Consider the following 23,176-nt stretch of genomic DNA (forward strand, 5'->3'; position numbering starts at 1 on the left):
TCAGCTGGTCGTACACTCGGTGACAACTGCGACTGTTCGGCTCCAGCGTTGCTGTTGATAGTTCTGATAGTTGTGTATCCCTTCGTAGATGATCTTGGTGCCTGGTAGAAATAACCCCTCCATGTAGCTGCACAACAGCAGAGGTTGTCCTTGTGCCTTTGTGACAATAGCAGGGACCCAAGTTGCTCCAGGTCGAAAATTTCTTGCGAACACGGAATCCCCAGGACGATAGACGCTGTGGAAACGAGCGCTTTTGTCATGCAAAAGTTTGCTGCGCAGTTGCTTACGAACTACTGTGGTGCGCATGTCCGGATGGAGATTATCCAGAGCAGTCTTGAGCTCTCTTCCGCACAAGAGTTCTGCTGGAGATGCACCGGTTATCTCGTGCGGCGTTGTTCGATAGCTGAATAGTGCGCGAGATAGCTGCGTCTTGAAATCACCTGTGCTTGCCTTCTTAAGCTTGTTCTTAATTGTTTGAACAACCCTTTCAGCAGCCCCATTCGATGCTGGGTGATATGGAGGAATTAGGACTTCTCTTACTCCATTCCACTTCAGAAATTATGTGTACTTTGCTGATACAAATGTTGGTCCATTGTCCGACACTACGAGATCGGGCAGTCCTTGTCTCGCAAAGATAGAACGTAGACAAGAAATAGTAGCTTCCGCGGATGGTGATGGAACAACTTCGACTTCTACCCACTTGGAAAATGCGTCCACAAGGATGAAGATGTAATGACCCTTAAAAGGGCCTGCAAAATCCACATGCAAGCGCGACCATGCTCTTTCTGGAAAAGGTCAAGGCGTCATAGGAACACGTCTGGACTCACGTTGTTGTTGTTGGCATGTCACGCATCTCTGTACCCTCGCAGCAATATCTTCGTCCAGTGTACCCCACCAGACGTGACTGCGGGCCACAGCCTTCATTTTTGTGACACCAGGGTGGCTCTCATGAAGCAAGTCGAGAACCTTTGCACGTAGCTCTTGAGGAATGACAACACGATTTCCGAGAAGTATACAGTCATCCTGCACGCTCAGTTGATCAAAACGCCTTTGGTAAGGCCTGTAGTCAGTGACGTCGGGTAATTTGCCGCCTGACAACAGTATGTGGCGAACGTTGGATGCAATGACGTCTCTTGACGTGGCTTGAGCGACTACCTTTGCGGATAAAACAGTTGGGTAGACTCCTTCCAACAGGAACACCTCTGCTGGTCGTTCCACTGGAAGAGCTTCAGTAGGTAGTGGCAATCTGTTCAGTCCATCGGCATGTGCGATGCCGCTTCCCTGTCGATAGACCAACTCGTAGGGGTAAGATGATAACGTCAGGGCCCAGCGAAGAAGCCTGGGTGAACAGTTGTTAGGTACAGGCTTATCGTGCGCTAAAAGTCCCAACAGTGGCTTGTGGTCGGTCACTATTTCGAATGAATGACCCCAGAGGTATTGATGAAACCTCAGAACGCCGAAAATTACGGCCAGAGCCTCTTTATCGAGTTGGCTGTAATTACATTCTGGTGGAATTAAGCTCCTTGACGCATATGCAATAGGAAGCTCTTCACCTGACAGTTCACGGTGCGCAAGTACAGCACCCACGCCGTAAGGCGATGCATCACATACCAACACCAAAGGTTTCTTGGGGTCAAAGTGAGCTAGGACCCTAGCAGACGTTAGGAGGTCCTTACTTTTTTGGAGAGCGAGCTGCTGCTCGGTGCCCCAAGTCCATTGCGCATTTGCTCCCAGTAACTTGTTTAGAGGATGCAGTACTATCGACAAATCAGGCAAGAACGTCCTGTAATAGTTCACTAGCCCCAGGTAGCTCTGCGACGTTTTAACATTCGTTGGCGCTGGCGCCTTCGTCACAGCTTCTACTTTCTTTGGATCAGGATGTAACCCCGCTTCCGTGATTATGGGACCTAAATAGTGCACCCTAGGGGCCATAAAAATGCACTTTTCAAGTTTCAATCGTAGTCCAGCTTCTTCAAGCATTCGCAGTACAATATCCAAGTTCTTCTTGTGATCGTCGTCATCCTTTCCAGTGACAAGGATATCGTCGAAGTAAACCACGACGCCACGCAGATCTTCCAGCAGGTTTTCCATTATTCGTTGAAATAACGCTGGTGCCGTGAAAACACCGAACGGTAGCCTTACGTACCGATACAACCCTTTCTGAGTGTTGATGGTCACCAGCTTCTTGGACTCTTCGTCCAGCAGTATTTGTTGGTAAGCATCCTTGAGGTCAAGCTTACTGAATTTCTTTCCTCCTGACAGCTTAGCGAACAGTTCCGCAACCCTTGGAATCGGATACTACTCAGGTACGGCAACGGGATTTACGGTAATCTTGAAGTCACCGCAAATTCTTACACGTCCATCGCGTTTGACGACAGGAACAATGGGCGCGGCCCATTCAGACGTCTTTACTGATTGGATAATGCCTTCACGCTGCATACGTTGTAGCTCCTCGGCGACTCGGTCTTGAAGAGCAAACGGCACTGCACGCGCTTTAAAGAATCTTGGGCGTGCGCCGTCCTGAATTTCTAGTTTCGCTGTGACATCCTTCAGGGTACCCAAAGTATCTGAAAAAACGTCTTGATGCTTAGCAATAACGTCCTCAACAGTTGAGACCACGCAGACTTGTATGTCCTCTGCTGTCAGAGCCATGCCAAAAGCTTTCATCCAAGTGCGACCGAAAAGATTTGGACAAGAACCCGGCGCCACGTAGAGTGGTAAGCACTCCTGCTTGTCACGGAAATTCACTTGAACGTTCACGCATCCTCTCACACGAGTTAGTTCAGCAGAATAGCTTCGCAACAGTACGTTGGAAGTCTCAAGCTTTGCATGGGGAAGAACCTTGCGCAGAACATTTTCACCGATGATAGATACTCCAGCACCTGTATCGAGTTCCATTTCCAACGGAACACCATCAAGGACGACGTGCGCGCGAAACGGATCGCTTCGATCCGACGCATTCCAGAGATCGAACACTTGAGACACAGAAGTAGCTTCTTCGTCTTCAGATGGATCTTCAACGGCATGTACTGGTTTCTTTTTGTCAGACTTTTTCTTGTCTTCAACCTGTTCTTTCTTCTTGTTTGCTTTTCTTTGGCAAACTTTCGCCAGGTGACCTTTCTTCCCGCAGCTATGACAAACTGTGTTACGATGTCGGCACTGTGTCGCCAAATGCTTCTCACCGCAGCGGTAACACGTTATTCCTGTCGACTTATTCTTCACAAAATTCGCAGCTGTGCCCTCGGATTATGTGGACAGCGTTCTGGAATCGTTTCGTGCAGCTTCAATTGCGACAACAGTCTTCTTTGCAATGGCTAGCGTAAGATCTGGCACTTCGAGTAGTCGTGTCTGCATTTGGGCGTCATTAATGCCACACACAATTCTATCACGTAGCATACTGTCCCGAAATGTGCCGAATTCGCAATCATCCCACAATCTGTTCAACGCAGCAATGAAATCACTTACGGCTTCGCCTTCCTGACGAACCCTTGTGTTGAACTTGTAGCGAGCGACCACTTGTGACGGCTTTGGCGAGTAATGACTATCCAACGCCTCCAGGATGGCGGGAAGTGCCGTGGCGGACGGTGCAGCAGGCTCCGAAGTAACGTATATGTCTGTTTTCCACAGCATGTCAAAAAGACAGCGCGTTGCTTATCCTGAGCAACGTTGTTAGCTTCGAAGTACTGCTGAATCCTGTCCCGGTAGTCAGTCCACGCAGAAGCGTCGCCGTCGAAGTGCTCAATATTGCCGTAAACTGGCATGACGGTGAGTGCTCTGTAGTTGCAGGTCTACTCGAACAGCAAAGATTCAAAGTGGTTAATCCTCGTCGCCAATATCATAGTCGCGGGATGGCGTAAGTATAGAAACACACAGACATCATGGCGAGTTGTATGCCTTCGAGTCACGGCGTAGCAACTGCAACGTCGTGCTCTCTGTGCGTGAACTTTATTTCGTAAAGGAAGAGTGAAACGCGATCAACACAAAGGTACGCCGCGCAGTCGAGAACTTAAACACTAGGTAGTATATGAAGGAAATAGCGGCGCAGTGATATTGGATAAGCTACCAAAGCCTTGCGGCGGTGCTGACTCAATTGACACTGGATATCACATACTCCAATGTCATCATCCAGTTCTGATGAGCAAGGGATCCCTTACAAAAACACTGCATTAAAGGACTTTGGTATACAGGGTGTTTCACCACAGCGTGTTATTGACGCATCTAAAAAAATGTCCTTGAAGGATGAGGTTAATCGTATTTATATGAGAGCTTTTCCCACAACTTGTGTCGTTTTGAATCGCTCCCAAGGTTAATACCGTAGACAGCATTCTTCTCGGAAGGGTTGATTTTTAATAAGAATTAATTTGCCTTCATTAACTAACTAATGTAACATGCCTATTGCCAGAAGTGGGAAAATGTAGCAGGTTTCGATGTGGGCATAATTCGGAAAAGGTCAGATAGATAAAAAAGCGGTCAAATGGGGAAAATACTATAGCAAGCATCAGCGAGGCACAAAGATGCCTGTATCAAAAGTATCGCTAGAGTAAGGATTGCATTCCTTGCACCAGAATAGTAACCAAGCTTGCTATATGTGATATGGTACTCACCAGTAATGCAGGAGTAGACTTGCAATGCGGAAAAGTATTTTTTCTGTTGGGCCCCCTTGAGCTGTACTGCAACGCAACGCTGTTCTTATTCACATATTTCACCACGATTCGCACATTCTGAGCGGGCAAGTTTCCTTCTAGACGACAGTGCTTTTCAATCTGCGAAAGTACGACGAATGAAAAAGGGAACTAGCAGAGGACAACAAAATGACTTCTTCCTAAAACAAATATTGCCCAGCCGTATCGTGATTTTCATCACGTACAGCATTAAGAGAAACACACAAGTTAAATTACACGAGACTAATCGTGACTACAAGAGTATTATAGCACTTACCCGGCAGCAAACTTACCAAATATACTTTGACTTGCTCATTTGAGAGTGACGTTTGAAAATCAAGTAGGTCACTGCATGTATGAACTGGGGGCTCGGGAAAGTCTGGCTTTGTATTTCCTTCTGCCAGGAAATTATTTCGATGAAACGTTCCATTATTTGCAGCCGTTGATCGAGAGATTAAGTGAGCGTGGCAACTTTGCCTGATGTCTGGAGGTCCCCCGGCCTCGACAGTAATTGAACTCACATAGAGGCTCGTACCACCATAATGCTGGAGATAATAGGAAAATACAAACATACCTTTCAAATGCGAAGAAGACGCACACCGCCGAAAAGCAAACTGCCAAAACCAGGCGCCCACAGCTCCCCATAGAGCCCATAGTTTGAGATAATTCAGGCAACACTGGACATACGACCAATGAAAATGCGTCGTGATGCCTAGCAGCCAACCAATCAGCAACCTCTCAGTTTGGCTCGGCTTTCGGCCGGCCCTGGCTGCCATTGACTTCTACTGGTTTTCATACCTGGCGCCCGTTATTCCAAAATAACTAAGACATTTTTGATAGGCGAAATACACATTTATTGATGCAACGTATAAACTCAAATGCTTGACTCATATATTCACCGTGCGTACAGGACGTTTCGTTCCTTGAATAGACAGCAACCAAACCAAGTTCGAACTTGCAAAGCACACATACAGTCTACTTCTGGAGGCGAGCGAAGTCCACGAGTGCGTGCGTTTCACGAGTGCGTGCGTATCGGTATCGCGCTACCTTTTTCGGGTAGCGGGTACAACACTGTTTAAAAGTGCGATTTGAGGGATCACTGAAAATTGCCACTTTTGAGAAATATTTTAGCAAATGTTGGCAGGGATGTTTAAGTTAGTTTAATTATTTTGAGCTTTGGTTGGACCAGTTATGACGCCATAGAAAGGGGGATTTAATCATACAGCCAGCTACTTTATGTCTGGAATTACAATTTTCAGGACAATTCTAGCACAAACGTATTCATCAATGAAATATGTGTATATAGTTCGCAGTCAGTCTCACAAACTACAACTGAGCACCAGGTTTCAATGCAAGCTTTTGCTTACTATTCAGCAATCAGCACACATTTTTGTGCGGTATTCGACATTATTCGATTCGCTACTATTCGAAGATTTTACTATTCGATTCGGATTCGATTCGAACCCGAAAATCACTATTCGCACAGCCCTACAATTTTCAGTGTTGCCCGCTGTAGAGGGGATTCTTTGACACCAGGCGTCGCACCGCTCCACTACGCCGCATTTTTCATGGCAAGTTAAAAATATTTATAGCGCGTTGTCGGTCGTATGGTTGCGCATATGGTATTTAGAAGCAACAGAGTCCCTAGTCACACCACCAGCATATCATGCTTGTCTACTGCTTTACAGTACCTTTAAGAAAAGGCAACTGGCTGATTTCCTCCGGTCATGTCGCTCCGAAGGTACCGTCTGCGAGAAGCGGGAGCCAAAGTGGAGTGTTGCCTCCGTTAAGGGGCCATAACGGTCCAAAACACTCAGCATCGACTCAGTCACCAGAATCTCATTTTCCCTGGTTATGGCTTAGCCACGCACAGCCCTTGCACCGGTAGCGCGCAACCAGTTGTGCTCTGCTACGTGGTGTCGCCAAACGGATGCAGAAGGAGATGCCGCTGCGGGAACATCTGTAGTCTCCACAGGCCCGTATCGCCAAAGCAAGGCTATCTCGACGGTGTACTGAGTTGCTAACACGTAATCAATACATTCCACTTAAGTTGTTCAAAGTACTACTATTTGATCTCTCCAAGCTATTTTATGAAAGTGTCCAGCACATATATCCATCCGTAATTGTTCTCCCAGTAAGAAAATAAAGTTTTGGCGTCATGCTTTACTCACATACAAAACACTACAAACCCAAGTAACTACGCCGCACATTACATATGCATACAAGCCTAACACCACTAGACATACTGAGACTAGTGCTCAGAATCTTCGAATACCACACTCTAAGAAAAAAATGAGTAAAACGGGGAGTAATTGCAGCTTCTACTCCCCTAGTCTGCAATTACTCCCCATTTTAGTCCCCAAACCCGACATTTAGTCCCGACATTTACTCCCCAGGACTGCAAATTGTCACTAAACTTCGCGAACGGTCTCCTGAATGCAAAAGTTACGTAAATATGTGCCCTTGGTCAATTTGAACGGCATAAGGCTGTATAACTCACACAACGTAGCAATTTTGCAGCCACATAGAGTAAGAAACAGTTAGCGCATCTTTCTTCGCAAATTGTGCCCTAGTATGGCGCAAGATTTTATATCACTCGATATATCACGGTTGACGGTTTGCTTCAAAGTATTTTCATGCATGCGCACCAATTATGTACCTGGGACTCTTACAACAGCGCGTGAAATGCGGTCTTCGCTCTGTGACATTAATTTACTGCCGTGCATTTACTCCCGAAAGGGACTATTTTTTGTGGCAATGCAATTACTCCCCAAAAGGAGTAAAAATACTCCTTTTTTTCTTAGAGTGCAAGATGAAGAACTGATTCTGGTATTTTCCGATTTATCACTATGCATCTACCACTATCTTACCACCATCACTACCACTTATACATATGAATGAAGAGATAATATAAAATAAAATAATAAACAAATTATGTCCGAAGTTTGGGGGATGATAACGGTGTCGGTACTGCAGAGGGACTGCTAGCGTGAAGCTCTGATCCTAAATAGCTGAGAGTATATGTTTCTTCGAAATATTTTGCGTTATAATTTTAAGTGTCACAATGAACCGTGGAACGGAAGTGTATTCACATTGGTTCTGGGTTCAACAAGGCACATCGTTGCGTGTTCAAGTATGCGTCGTTTTGCCTTCCGCGGTACAGCTTGGGACAAAAGTTTACGGAGCACGGCACTGGCGAATTTCTTTATCGGAGCGGCCCCTGCTAGACAGGAAGAAGTGTTCGAATAAGAAACGGGTGACCGGTTGTCCTATTCAGCTGTGGGTACCTGTGTCCGCAGCTGTTTGCTGCTAGGGTATCGCTTCAATGGAGAAATGCCACACCCCGGTGTTCCGTAAACTTTTGTCCCAACGTGTGCTTTCCTGTCTTAACTTCTTTATACCCACAGGTGTGTACAGTATGTACAGTGCTGGACAAAAGTTTACGGAACACGCCTCTGAGCATTCCTTCCTCCAAGCGACACGTCAGCAGCGAATGGGACCGTACGGACTTACATACATCTGCTTAGATAACCCAGTCACCTGTTTGCAAGTCCGTACGATACCGTTCGCTGCCATCGTGTCACTGTGAAGAAGGCATGCGCAAGAGCGTGTTCCGTAAACTTTTGTCCAGCACTGTACAATTTTGCGCGGATAACGAAGATGACTCGATGTTGCAGGACCACAGAGCCACACTCACCCAATTCCCACCCAACCAACCCACCCACATTCCAACCCACTCCTCTCTGTCCCCTCGGACCTTGAGTAGTAAATAAATAAATAAATAAATAAATAAATTCAGTTTTACTCTCGCCCACTCCCTATGAGAAAAGTGCTCGTTCGATGACCAAGTCCAGTCCACCAGCACCGCTCTTCTAGAAGAGCACTGCCTACCTTTCGGACACTGCAGGCCTTCAGTCCTGTAAGGTTCGACATTACATTTTCACCAAATTACTGCGGGTAATGGGGTAGAGTATAACCTATGTCGACGAAACACCTCAACCATCACCATCGTCACCGTCACTGTGCTGCCACTTACAAGGCACGGGTTTCGTTTCTTTGCTCTGTATTCTTAGCGTGTGAATTTCTTGTACTCAAACCAAATGATATCAGTCGAAGTATACACGGAGGGGCAGATTGGAGGGAGCCATAACATGCCACCCATCTCGAAGCGGGATCCCCGGTGTTGATACAATTCGAAGAACCCCTGTCTGACCCCACAGGCCATAACCACAAGTGTCGGGTTTAACTCGGTTGCGTTACAGCGGTCTGGCTGGACGAGGTGGGTGGCTTCGGTGTGTTTATGGTTCGCTCCGTTTCCTTTTCTTTCCGTTTGTGTACAACGCTTTGGATCTCTGTACCACGTGACCTTTCTTCTCTCCCTTGTGTCTTATGTAGACCAACTGTTGAGCTCTCGCTCTCGTCTGTCTGAACATGTAACTCAAGGTGAAATACAGGAACGTTTTTTCACCTCTCCACGAGGTTTATCTATCTGACGAGTCAGTTTTCTTAATCATTCTGATGAGGTCAGAATAGTGAAAAAACGCCTTCCAAGGATTGTTGGATATACGCTTGCTGATGGACGTCTACCATGCGGACATATGCGTCAGCACCAGCCTCAAGCCACACCGTCCTTGGATGAGACTTCACGCTTGACACTGTTGCCGGAAGACCGTGCGCCGTCTCGAAGCAGCGTCGGATACACCGTATCTCGCCTACAAGCAACGACGGCAGATATAGGATACATCGAGAAGCTTCGACGTCTCCGGCACCTGTCCTTCCTCTCCGTGAACGGCGTTCGAGGAACTACGTGAACGACGGCCTACATCGCCATGGCCGGGAAGGACACAGGTGAGCACTTTGCAATCCAAGAGGGAGATAATTCGGACATAGCGGCTGCGGCGCCGTCCGTAGATGAACAGGGCGCTAAGCCGAAACGTAGAGTAGCCCTCTCGCAAAAGGCTCAGCAGAACTACGAGCTCGAAAGAGATGAGCATCGTGCGAAACTAGATAAAGCTTGGGAAGAAACAGCGCTCGAGCTGGAGAAGATCTGTATACCAGAGGCGTCGTATCAAGAAGTCGGGAGACTGAGCACCTCCTACAAACGGTACAAGCTTCACGCTGAAAGGTTCTCCTCCTTCCTAACAAAGACGAATGTAGAACAGAGTTTAACGGAACGAGACGTTCAGAAAGCAATCGACATGGATCGGGACGATCTTGTGCGAGGTATAATCACCGAAATTGAACACCGTCTCGACGGCCAGCGAGAGACGGGCTCTCGGCGCTCCGATGGTTCTGTTCATTCATCCTTGTCGTCACGACGTTCCACCCATTCCAGTTTGGATTCATCAGTAAGCTCCGCAGCGACTAAAGCTAGAGCCGATGCCGAAGCAGCTCGCGCTCTCACGTCTTACAGTCAACAGGAGACTGCGATGAAACTGGAGAAAGCTCGTATAGAAGCCAACCTAGAAGCACTTCAAAGAGAGAAAGAAGCTGCTGTCGCGGAAGCGCAAGCCAAGGTTCTAGAGGCGGCACTTGAACAATACGACCCACGGCTTACAGAAGTCAAATTCGTCGACACGTCGGAAAGGACTCGGGAGTACGTTCTACGTCACGGAGTACCCCAGAGCACGCACGCGTTTACGGGAGACAGTCATCGATGCCACACTGTAAGCGGTGAACAGACGGCTGCTGCAGCACCTGGCGCGTCACAAGGTGACAACGTCTCTCGCGCTGCCGGTGGAAGACTTTCCGGAAGGCGTACAATTGGTCTGGGGGGAGAATCAGAACCAACTACACTCCAGAACCCCCTACCCATTATGGGTGACGTCGCCAGGTACTTACTTCGCCGGGAGCTGGTTACTACGGGCCTCTCGAAGTTCAGCGACCGTCCGGAAGACTATAGGTCGTGGAAATCGGCATTTCGTAACGCTACTAAAGACCTTGGAATATCAGCCACAGAAGAGATGGATCTCCTGGTGAGGTGGCTGGGAACCGAATCGTCCGTGTACGCTAGAAGGCTAAGAGCTGTACACATCGGAAACCCGGACATGGGACTTCAGGCGATCTGGGAACGGTTAGAAGAGGCCTACGGTAGCCCAGAGGCAATCGAAAACGCGCTAATAGACAGACTTGAAAGGTTTCCGAGGATACTAGGTAATGACCGAGAGAAACTGAGGGAGCTGGGAGATTTACTCCAAGAACTCGAGTCAGCAAAGGCAGATCCACACTTGCCTGGGCTCTCCTACCTGGACACGTCACGTGGGGTCAACCCCATTGCAGCGAAACTTCCTCTACATCTGCAAGAAAAATGGATCGCTCTAGGATCGAAATACAAGCGGGAACACCGTGTGTCTTTCCCACCATTCTCTGTCTTCTCAGACTTCGTCCGAACCACAGCGAAGACAAAGAATGATCCAAGTTTCATAATCGGGCCCTCAAGCGATAACACAGGCAAGAAGGACAAGACGTCCTCGACAACGCAATCCTCTAAGAAATCGTCTGTATCGGTGCACAGGACCACGATTACCTCTCAAGAAGACAGCTCAGCGAGTCAAGTGGAAAGAACTCCAAAGAACCCGGAAGGAATGTGCCCCTTGCACAAGAAGCCACATATACTTAGCAAGTGTAGGGCATTCCGTCGGAAACCTCTCGCCGAGCGAAAGCGCTTGCTGTCAGAGTTCGGCGCATGCTTCAAATGCTGTGCGATGACGCACAACGCGAAGAGCTGCGACTCAACGATACATTGCACTGAGTGCAACAGCGACCACCACATTACGGCATTTCATCCAGAGAACGTTACCTCGCAAGCTCGACGCACCGCGGGAGTCCCATCGGCTGAGGAAGACGGTTTCAGCCGGGCATCCGCAAAGGTTACATCAAGCTGCACGGAAGTGTGTGGAGATGCCAATTCGAGAGTATCCTGCTCAAAAATATGTCTCGTCAAAGTGTACCCAGAAGCTCAGCCAGAACAAGCAGTTCGGATGTATGCGGTCATTGACGACCAAAGCAATAAGTCATTGGCCAGGCCCGAATTCTTCGAATGCTTCAACATTCACGGGTGCGAGTATCCATACACGCTAAGGACGTGCGCCGGGGTGGTTGAGACGTTGGGACGACGAGCTACCGGCTATGTTGTTGAGGGCATCGACAGTGGCACACGTCTGCCTCTACCAACGTTGACGGAGTGCGACCAGATTCCTAATGACAGGAATGAGATTCCAACACCGGACGTTGCTCGCAGACATCCTCATCTCAAGGCACTGGCAGATGTCATTCCGCCACTCGACCCCAATGCACAAATCCTACTGCTCTTAGGAAGGGATCTCGTTCAAGCGCACAAAGTGCGTCAGCAGCGCAACGGCCCCAACCACGCTCCTTTCGCCCAGAAGCTGGACCTCGGGTGGGTCATAGTTGGGGACGTCTGTATCGAACGATTGCGCACTCCACAGGTCTGTACCTTCGCCACAACCGTGTTGCAAAACGGCCGTCCTTCCTACTTCACGCCCTGCCCCAACCACATGATTGTGAAAGAAAAGCCCTGCTTTGAGCATTCTGCAAAAGAAGTCGTCCAGTCTCCCCCGCCGCTAAGCAACGACCTTACGGATCCCCTATTCCAGATCACAAGAGATGACGAGAAGCTTGCTCCGTCAATGGAAGATAAAGAATTCCTGAGCTTGATGGACGGAGAGTTCCACAGGGACACGTTAAACAACTGGGTAGCCCCTTTGCATTTTCGTATGCCCCGACGTGAGCTCCCTGACAACCGAGAACAGGCGTTTTCTCGGTTCGCTTCGTTACGTCGCACTCTGGAAAGGAATGCGGAAATGAAGAGGCACTTCGTTGCCTTCATGCAGGATATGCTCGAAAATGGCCACGCTGAGCAGGCACCGCCAAGAAAGGAAGCCAACGAATATTGGTACCTCCCCAGCTTCGGTATTTACCACCCGCAGAAACCGGGTCAAATCCGGGTAGTTTTCGATTCAAGTACCAAGTACCAAGGTGTTTCGCTCAACGACTTGCTCCTTTCGGGATCGGACATGACAAATAGCCTGATCGGTGTGCTTCTCCGTTTTAGAAAAGAGGCTGTGGCGGTAACGGCTGACATCCAGCGAATGTTTTATTCCTTCTTCGTACGTGAAGAAGACAGAGACTACCTGCGCTTCTTGTGGTTCCGAGACAACGACACCAGCAAGGATGTCATTGAATACAGGATGTGTGTACATGCGTTTGGCAACACATGCTCTCCCGCTATTGCAACCTACGGCTTAAGGCGCACCGCACAGGAGGGAGAGCAGGACTTTGGTGCGGACGTTCGACACTTTATCGAGAGAGACTTCTACGTCGACGACGGCCTCAAGTCCTTACCGACCGAAGAGGAGTCTATTGATTTACTCAAAAGGACACAACACATGCTGAAAGGAGCAAACCTGCGGCTTCACAAGATAGCCTCTAACTCTGTGGAGGTCATGGGCGCCTTCCCATCCGATGACTACGCCAGGGGCCTTAAAGACATGGACTTCGACAGAGGTCACGTACCGATGCAACGGAGCCTTGGACTAAACTGGGACCTAAAGGGAGATACGTTCACCTTCAAAGTGCCCGTAAAAGACACCCCGAATACACGACGCGGCGTACTATCCACTGTGAATAGCCTATACGACCCCCTAGGATTCACAGCCCCAGTGACAGTGCAAGGTAGGCTGTTGCTGAGAGATATTTCTTCAGAAACGTCGGATTGGGATGCCCCTCTCGACCTGAATGACAACTGGCTAACGTGGCGAGACTCCTTACATCATCTTGAACGGCTCAAGATACCACGCCAGTACACTGCAATCTCTCTGTCCGACGCCCGTCGACGGGAAATCTGTGTATTCTGCGATGCCTCCGAAAAGGCAATCGCCGCTGTGGCGTACATCAGAGTCACAGATGCTGATGGAATGCAACACGTGGGTTTTGTGTTCGGAAAAGCAAAGCTAGCACCACGCCCCGAGCAGACCATTCCAAGACTTGAGCTATGTGCCGCAGTGCTCGCCGTCGATATCGCCGAGTTAGTCGTCAGCGAGATCGATGCTCACATCGATGACATTAAATTCTACACGGACAGCAAAGTTGTGCTCGGATACATCTTCAATCAATCGAGGCGTTTCTACGTCTATGTCAGCAATCGTGTGAACCGCATACGAAGATCTACGAAGCCCGAGCAATGGCATTACGTTCCCACCGGTCAGAACCCTGCAGATCACGCCACTAGACCTGTGGCTGCAGATGCTTTGGCTGGCACGACTTGGCTGACAGGACCGAAATTTCTCCGGGAATGTACGGACGCGCAGAGAGAGCGCACAGCCTTCCCGCTTTTTGAACCAGATCAGGACAAGGAAATCCGTCCTCAAGTGTCTGTCTCGGCAACTCGCGTAGGAAATCAACAACTGGGGGCTCATCGCTTCGAGCGCTTTTCGACATGGACATCCTTACTGCGGGCCGTGGCATGCCTGGTGCATATCGCTCGTTCCTTTCATAACCCTTTGGCTGATTGTCACGGATGGCATTACTGCAGCAAACCTCGAAGCGCGGATGAGCTGAACGAGGCGAAGAAAGTAATCCTTCGTTGCGTCCAACACGAGGAATTTCCAGAAGCCGTCACATGTCCCCGTGCGGATGCAGCTCAACAAAGTCGCATTTCGTCCAGCAACCCTTTGTGTGAGCTCGACCCGTTCGTCGACAATCAGGGCCTGTTGAGAGTTGGTGGACGCCTACGGAACTCCGACCTCGACGAAGCGGAAAAGCATCCAGTCATCGTTCCGGGTCGCCATCATGTAGGCTTATTGCTGATACGGCACTATCATGGAAAAGTTAAACATCAAGGGCGACACTTCACCGAAGGAGCTATTAGAGCTGCCGGGTTTTGGATTATCGGCGGAAAAAGATGCATCGGCGCCATGATTCATCATTGTATCACATGCCGCAAACTTCGAAGAAAATTGGAGCATCAGAAGATGGCCGACTTGCCTGAAGATAGGCTAAGCGCAGACCCTCCGTTCACCTGCGTGGGACTGGACGTTTTCGGCCCTTGGATGGTCGCCTCACGTCGCACAAGGGGCGGTCTCGCCCACAACAAAAGGTGGGCAGTCTTATTCACGTGCATGGCCATTCGTGCAGTGCACATAGAGGTCATTGAGTCAATGGATACGTCAAGCTTCATTAACGCCCTGCGAAGATTCCTTGCGCTCAGAGGCCCAGTGAAACAGCTCCGTTCAGACAGGGGCACGAACTTCGTTGGTGCCTGCTCTGAGCTCAAGATGTCGGCTGTTGGCTTCGAACTTCGTAAAGTTCAACGCTTCTTGAGCGAGCAAGGCTGCACCTGGATTTTCAATACACCTCATTCCTCCCACATGGGTGGCGTGTGGGAACGCATGATAGGCATGGCTCGCCGGATCCTAGATTCAATGCTTCTGAACGACGGCTCTCCTCGCTTCTCCCATGAGGTCTTGACCACATTCCTAGCAGAAGTGACCGTCATTATAAACGGCAGACCATTGGTTCCAGTCTCCTCTGATCCCGAATGTCCCTCAGTGCTCTCCCCTGCAATGATCCTGACGCAGAAACCTACGTCGTCAACAGCACCTCCAGGAGATTTTAAAAGTCTTCATGTGAAGCAGTGGAAACAAGTTCAAGCTCTTGCCAACAGCTTCTGGCATCGCTGGAGAACCCAGTTCCTGCCCACCCTTCAACGCCGTCGCAAGTGGAAAACCGATCGACCTAACCTTCAAGTTGGCGATCTTGTGCTGCTGAAAGACGTGGGCGCTAGACGCAACGAGTGGCCAATGGGACGAATCACCGCTGTGCGGCGAGGGAATGACGGTAAGGTGCGCAAGGTGCAACTCCAGACAGTTAAAGACGGCAAGAAGAAAACCTTTGAACGACCAGTCTCCGAGATGGTTCTTCTGTTCTCGCCGGATCAAAGTGACTGAACTCGTTTGTGTGCATGATAGTATCTGGTATCCTACGGGACACCAGCCGGGGGAGTGTGCTGCCACTTACAAGGCACGGGTTTCGTTTCTTTGCTCTGTATTCTTAGCGTGTGAATTTCTTGTACTCAAACCAAATGATATCAGTCGAAGTATACACGGAGGGGCAGATTGGAGGGAGCCATAACATGCCACCCATCTCGAAGCGGGATCCCCGGTGTTGATACAATTCGAAGAACCCCTGTCTGACCCCACAGGCCATAACCACAACAAGTGTCGGGTTTAACTCGGTTGCGTTACAGCGGTCTGGCTGGACGAGGTGGGTGGCTTCGGTGTGTTTATGGTTCGCTCCGTTTCCTTTTCTTTCCGTTTGTGTACAACGCTTTGGATCTCTGTACCACGTGACCTTTCTTCTCTCCCTTGTGTCTTATGTAGACCAACTGTTGAGCTCTCGCTCTCGTCTGTCTGAACATGTAACTCAAGGTGAAATACAGGAACGTTTTTTCACCTCTCCACGAGGTTTATCTATCTGACGAGTCAGTTTTCTTAATCATTCTGATGAGGTCAGAATAGTCACAATAAAATTGTTCTTCTTGTCCATGTAGCAGGCGCAGATGCAATTTCGAATAACTATACTAAGCAGAATTCCGGGACACCTCATTTGAAACCCGCTTGGCCTGATAGGAGAAGACTATGCAAGGAAGCTAAGTTTACAGCGTGGTGTATAAGTCACGTGACGAGGAAAATATTTGGGTAGAGATATCTGAGTCCAACAATTCCCTTCTCGCGGCGCGACCTGGTAACAGCACCGATAACGCGCCAAGGAACTTGCGCGGACGTGAAAGAAGACGAAATGATGTACAACTGCGGAAACGAGCATCAGACTTGCGACCTATCAGCAGATTGCCGGATGAAATTGGCAGTTTGGCAACAGTGATTGCCGTCTGAACAACAAATCAACCAAATGTGATTTCTAAGGGCGCAATTAAGCGATGCCATCGTCAATATCATGTTGACATCAAAGGTTATTACGAGCTAAAACGGAGGAAATTGACACTTTGTCACCAGTGAGTGCCACTTGGGCGACGATTTGACCAGATATCTGAAGTATAGTTTGGGCTGGTTGGTGTCAATCCATTTTCATGCGACCAAAGACACGAGACAACGACTCGGCGACTGTTTTGTCTCCTTGTCTCCTGTTTGTACTTTGGTCGCTTGAAGATGAACGATTTGATCAAACGCTACTTCCCAGGTTGCAGAAGGGGAAACAGCCATCGGCCGCGGACTCATTGCTATTAGATATTGATATATAGACTACGTAAGTAAATGATGACATTTTCGGTATCACGTTTATATGAAGGGTTATCACAAGGTAAAATGAAAGAAATTGAAGAAATTGACAATTTGACGCCTGTGATTGCTATCTGGGCGACGATTTGATCAAGCGCGACTTCGTTGGTGCAGAAACATTGGCGCAGAACATATATGCACAGAACTGAAGGCGTGTATGATCCCTAATACCTGCAGTGGTTACGAATGCAGAATGCCACCGACCCATGAGGCGGTGAAATAGAGAACACGGAGGAAATTTTATTTTAGTGCATTTACAATACTGTTAACCCACCATTGTGTGTGTAGTAACATGTGGATAGGTCACAGGGAAATTTACAACACAAGAAGACACAATTACAACAGGTGTTTACAAGACAGTTTCGAACTTGGATGCAAAACCAGAGACATTTTGTTCGTTGGCAATGTTCGCGGGAGGTTTGTTCCAATCGTGGACTGTGCGAGGAAAGAAGGAAAACTTGAAGACGTCCGTGGCAAGCAGGATTTTCCTGTAAAGCAAGAAAATGGTTATTCCTTGAGACGCGTGCGTCTCATACCAGGCTTTGCAAATTAACTTCACGTTTGAATAATTGGAGCATGCAGGTACTTCAGCCGCTGTGTCTTAAAGTATAATTCCATAGCTATTAAACTAGCTCAGCGACATAATGCAGGTGCGAATGTACTTGTACGGTACAGCTTTTCGGAATGGTTCATTCCACTGGAAATCACGCAGACATCTTATCAAGCCCTGCCCCGTATCTTCGCTTCTATACTCGCATTGGCTAGTGCAGTGCCAGCCGCAACAACAATGACAAAAAAAAATTGCTGTTTGTCTTCGATGCTGATCCAAGTTGCGCAACTGCCTAAAAGCTGATACTATCTGTCATTTGAATTCAGCACATGAGAGCCGGGAGTATATGGCAACGAAAAAAATGCCAAGATACTAGCACAAAAGTGAACTTGCACTCTGGGAGTGCGAACACTTACACGGCAGCAGACACCTACCAGCTCTATCAAATACTTTCCTCAGGCTTTAGCAGTATACTGCTAAAGTCTGAGGAAAGTATTTGATACATGAAAAATCGCACCCTTTACGAAGCCTTTTGCATTTCACTGCTGATGGTAATCAATTATTTTTTTCTCGAAGTGCGCCAAACCCCTTTTAACCCTTTAACTGGCGCAAATAGAACGCACGGTCAAATAATTTTTTTAATGCGTTTATGAAGCTTCAACAAGTCATAAAAGTGTAAAACTGCAAGTGCCAGGTCGCTGTAACACTCCGTTTAGAAATTTCCACAAATTTGTGGAAATTGTGAAAATTTATACAAATCGGATGTCAGTGAGCTCAACCGGTCCCAAGTACGCTGATAGACTGGTAATCAATGCCACCAACCCTTAGGAACAGCTAATAACAACATGGAGCATCCACCAAAGCTATGTAATTCTCACTCACTGCATTACCCCTGAACGGGCACCTCGACAGTTTTGAAGAGTTTGGAAATGCGTGTTAGCAGAGAGCCCAATAAAACAAGAGAGATGATTTTTTTTCTGTACGTGTTACAAGGGCCATATTATTACCAAAAATAGTTTGGATGCATTGCCTGATCTCTGTCTGCCAAAATGTCCTGCACAAAGACGCTCTTTCTCCAAAGCGTCGTAACTTTTGGCGCGCGGTCGTCGTCTTTCTTTTTAGATGCCACCCGGGACACCTATCGCCACGACACTTAGTCAAACAACAGAACATTATTTCAGAAGTAAAATGTAGGTGTCGGCACTGCTCAATCGCTCTCCTCCTCAGTGAACGTCGGTTTTGAACATGCTCAACAAAATTGTCGAGCAAACAGTTAAAGGGTTTTAATAATGGTGCCGAGGCGTACTTGTTTCCCCTGTTGCACCCTGAGAGGTCGCGTCTGACAAAATCGCCTCCGAGTTATGCACTCTGCTCAGTGGCGCCCACAACCGCCCCCTAAAATGATAGGTTACACAATAGTTTTCCCCCTCTCCCCTCCCCAATTACACCCCTAATCAAGCCCCCTCCCTAAAAAAGCTCGGGCCTGAACTAGCTCCTGATTCTGATAGGTCAAATGGACAATTTTATCAAGTTGTATAGCTTAATCTAAAAAGGGTATCATTTTTATATATTTATTCACGCAGTGTGACAAATTTGCTTATTTTGTGAGCCCTTTGGAAATTCGCGAAGAATGCCCCTTCGCCTTTCGAACTCCTTCGGACCGGCCGTTGACACTCAGCCCATGCGTATTACGACAATACGAGTACTAGGACTTAGTCCGTGGAGCGCCTAGGAGGGGAGTCGTGTGTGGGTCGCATCTTTGAAGACCTTGGGTGCGTGAGGGTTGACACTTCGTGCTGCGGTTGACGTGGGGTCTGAAGGATGCACTCAATCGGAATAGGAGATTACATTTCAAAAATTTGACTCTCTTTGTCGAAAAATCATAGTGTAAAGATGGGCGCTGTGCAAAAATTGACCAAATCACCCATTGGAGCAATGCATTAAAATTCATTTGGCCAGGATGCACTAGATTTATATCCTGTTCGCGCCTCTCATGTTTCCAGGGGTTATTTACATGGTGTTCTTCCGTGTTAGACGATGACATCTAAAATTTGTACTGTGTTTCGCTGTTAATTGGCATAAACGCAATTTCCCATTGTAATACCGCATAGCAGCCGAGTATAGCAGCGGAGCGTTCCAGCGGGACGGATGACCGCCAATTGGGCGAACGAACAGAATGAAGACTTTATTACCGACGCTACGCGTTTCACGCAAGGAACAGAGCTATCCAAGCACGAACAGATATACTGTTCCATACACTATACTATGAGCTGCTCATCCGTGCGACATATGTCCGGCGTTACTCGGCGTTACTGGCAGATGGACGTTACCCAGTCTCATTTCGCGTCAGGGGACCCTCCACGCGACGACGCCGTCTTGATAAAGTACTGTCGCGCGCATGATGGCCGCCGTAAAAACACCAACGTACGACGGGGGACACGGGAGACCGGCCCTAACTTTGCGCTACCTTTACGATGTCTACGTTCTGATCCGCCACCACGTACGCTATAATGTCGTCCGAGGTAGACGATGAGGTAACACAAAGATTGGGCTAGGAAGTCATAAAAAGAGAAACACGCAGATAAGGTACTGGGAACGAGATTCACTTGCGACAATTCCGTCCGCGGACAAAATTAAAAAAGAAACCTTTCAGAAAGGGAAAGAAAGGGAAACCTTTCATTCGGGTTACGGTCGTTGGACTGGTGTCTAGAGTAGACAAGCCACTGTTGCTATGATATTTGCTTTAGTCTTCGGCACGTGGACGTGCACTCTAAAATCTGTACCTCTTAAAAAACCCTTTTATAAGATACATTTTTGCAAAAATTTACCCTTTATTTTATGCGGTACGAAAGCACCTAAAAGGCGCAGCACTTTTAAGGTACTGCCGTCTAACAGGTACCCCCGTGCAAGAGGTACAGCCGTGTAAGAGGTACTGCCGTCTAACAGGGACAGCCATTTTACAGGTGCCGTCGTCTAAAGGGTACAACCGTCTAAGAGGTACTGCCGTCTAACAGGTACGCCCGTCTAAGAGGTACTGCCGTCTAAAAGGTACGCCCGTTTGGGAGGTACATCCGTCTAAGAGGTACATCCGTCTAAGAGGTACGCCCGTCTAACAGGTACGCCCGTCTAAGGGGTACAGTTGTCTAAGAAGTATACAGACCGCACACAACAGAGAGGAACATGTTTGTGGTGACATAATCCGCACGTGACGTATGGCACGCACAGTAAAATGCACGACGCGCATCATGTATTGTGCATTTATGCTTTGGTATCGCTAGTGGTACACACACGCAGAAGTGTGCATCTGTAACATACGCGAAGGCCACCAACGTGTTGCAAGCACATGCGGAACAAAGACAAAAGGCGATCTGAATACTGATTCGCTCTTCATTTGACCTTCAGCGATTTCAGCAGTTGCGAAAGCCGTGGCTTTCTGTACGGCTTCGGGAATTCTTTGTCGCCCACGACATATATTTGCAGCAGGCCTAACAACTGGCCAAAAGCAGTTGGGTATGTCAAGTTTTTTACGTAGTAAACTGTCAAGCAGCACAGCAGCACAAACTCATATAAGCATGTCCGATGGTTCCAGCTGCACAGCCTCTCCGTCATACACCAAACAAGGCTCTCCTGCCCGAAAAAGAGTTTCGGTCCCGGAGAGACCACCTCTTCGCGGACGGTCTGGAGAGGAACGCCGCAATTAGTTCGTGTTTGTGCCTTCCAAAAGATTTGTCTCAAACAAATGAAGCAGTCCACATACCGTTGATATCAGGTCATACTTCGAATTTTTTTTGACGTAAGAATACGTCCACATCGACGAACGTCGGCGATTCTTTTCCTTCATGGCTGAAAAAGCCGCCATGATGTTGGTCATCACCACCATAGCTTGATCAAAGCTTTTGCGGAATCTGACGTCGAGTCCCAATATCAGCTGAGAAACAAATGAAGTTTAGATATTAAAGATAAAACTACACTGTCGGCTTGAGCAGTAACAGAATAGCAAAACCGATCACTTCGCTTGATTTATTTCGATCGTATGAATAATTAGTGTTGAGGGGGGGTTACTGGAGGAAGGGGCTGGGAAAATGCATTAATTCCCGTATGTCAGCTATGTTTGACACTTTTGTTTTGTCTTTCTAATTTCTGTTTTTTTTTTCTCTTTCTCTCTCTTTTTTTCAGTGGAATAGGAAGTCGATAAATGCTTTTGTCATGCCTTCCTACATACCTTTCCAACAAACATGTATCCCCTCCCTCCCTCTTAGAGTCGCCTGAGAAGAGCGGGTCCTACCCCAGACAACACAGCATTGTAAATTCAACGTCGAAAATACAGTGGAAATTTACAAAATTAACGCACATTCAACGACAACAAAGAATGCAAAATCTACATGCAAAATGTCGTGTTGGAACAATGTAAGTATTTAAAGAGATTGCAACATTTATTTTACTGAAAAACAAGCTTTCAGACGGAGTCCGTCCTTCATCAGGGGCGATACATTGAACACTCAGTGTTAGAGATATTTATACTAATGTACATCAGAGAAAGGGGACAAAGAAGGTGGAGAGAAGGAAATAGAGATTCGTATTAGAGAGGACTGTGGGCGCGAAAAAGAAAATACAAAAGAAGGCAATGTACAGTAGGAGTGTTACCGGAGACAAAAACCGTTGAGAGATCTCAGGTGAGCGAACATGGTAAAGAAGACCGATGGAAGAAATATTACTCTGGTGGGGTTTGAGAAAAGATAAACAATGGCAGCATTCGTGTTTAGCAAGCATTCTAAGGTAAACAAGCTGAGAAAAGGCTATCGGTTATTAGGAGTTTTGCAAAAGTTGCAAAAGTGGTTGGCAACTTTTGCAAAACTCCAAATAACCGATAGTCTTTTCTCAACTTCTTCCCGTTATAATGCAGGCTAAACTCGAGTGCTGCCATTGATTATCTTTTCTCAAACCACAGCAGTGTAATACTTCTTCCATCGGTCTTCTTTACCATGTTCGCTCACCTGAGATCTCTCAACGGTTTTTGTCTCCGGTAGCACTCCTACTGTACATCGCGTTCTTTTTCATTTTCTTTTTCGTGCCCTTCCGTAGAAATTATTCATTTTACCGCTGTTGATCATGATCTACGATGAGCTTCTAAATATAAAAAAAATAATGAAAATCCAGGAGGTCGGTGGGACCTCCCTCCTTGAACAGACGTGAAACCGGCCTGCAACATAATCGAATGGTACTGCACATTCGAAAGGTGCTATCGACAATGACAATTTGAAGACGACTTTAATGGGAAAATCCCTGCTGCTGCACATTGGGGCAATGGGAGACTGGAGTGGTCTCCAGTGGGAGTAATTGAGCGTTGTCCCACTTCGTTCCCATTGACATTTGCAGTGATTTCATTTATATTTATGACACTATGGTGTTGTCTAAAATTGTCGATTGGGAATGGGAAATTTTGTCAATTTCAATGAGAATTGTGAATGTGATATCCACTTCTACTGAATGAGATTTCTGGGCCACTTTGAATTGGACTATTTCCAGCAGGTATAGTTATCTTTCCCGCATCCATCTATTTAACACTCTGTTTGCCTTCCCGATTTGCAGCACAGCAGGAAATTTTCTTGTCTTTGTTCAGTTCATTTTTTTTTCTCAGCCCAGGTTTAAGG

The 23,176-nt window shown here is 47.6% G+C and overlaps 2 protein-coding genes across 2 annotated transcripts; one reads left to right on the plus strand and one right to left on the minus strand.

The window, feature by feature from the left end:
* On the minus strand, nucleotides 1-3,630 carry LOC135384258 (uncharacterized protein K02A2.6-like). Its single transcript, XM_064613469.1, has 5 exons — nucleotides 3,466-3,630; nucleotides 2,356-3,159; nucleotides 828-2,298; nucleotides 569-749; nucleotides 1-403 (listed from the first exon to the last, which is right to left on the minus strand). The coding sequence occupies exons 1-5, from the start codon at nucleotides 3,628-3,630 to the stop codon at nucleotides 1-3; spliced, it is 3,024 nt and encodes a 1,007-aa protein (XP_064469539.1).
* A 5,860-nt stretch (nucleotides 3,631-9,490) lies between these two features.
* Nucleotides 9,491-15,628, plus strand: LOC135384259 (uncharacterized). The gene has a single exon (XM_064613470.1). It carries the CDS (start codon nucleotides 9,491-9,493, stop codon nucleotides 15,626-15,628), a length of 6,138 nt encoding a protein of 2,045 aa, XP_064469540.1.
* Nucleotides 15,629-23,176: the final 7,548 nt, after the last annotated feature.

This window comes from Ornithodoros turicata, chromosome 2 (assembly GCF_037126465.1).
Source record: "Ornithodoros turicata isolate Travis chromosome 2, ASM3712646v1, whole genome shotgun sequence".
Classification (NCBI taxonomy): Eukaryota; Metazoa; Arthropoda; class Arachnida; order Ixodida; family Argasidae; genus Ornithodoros; species Ornithodoros turicata.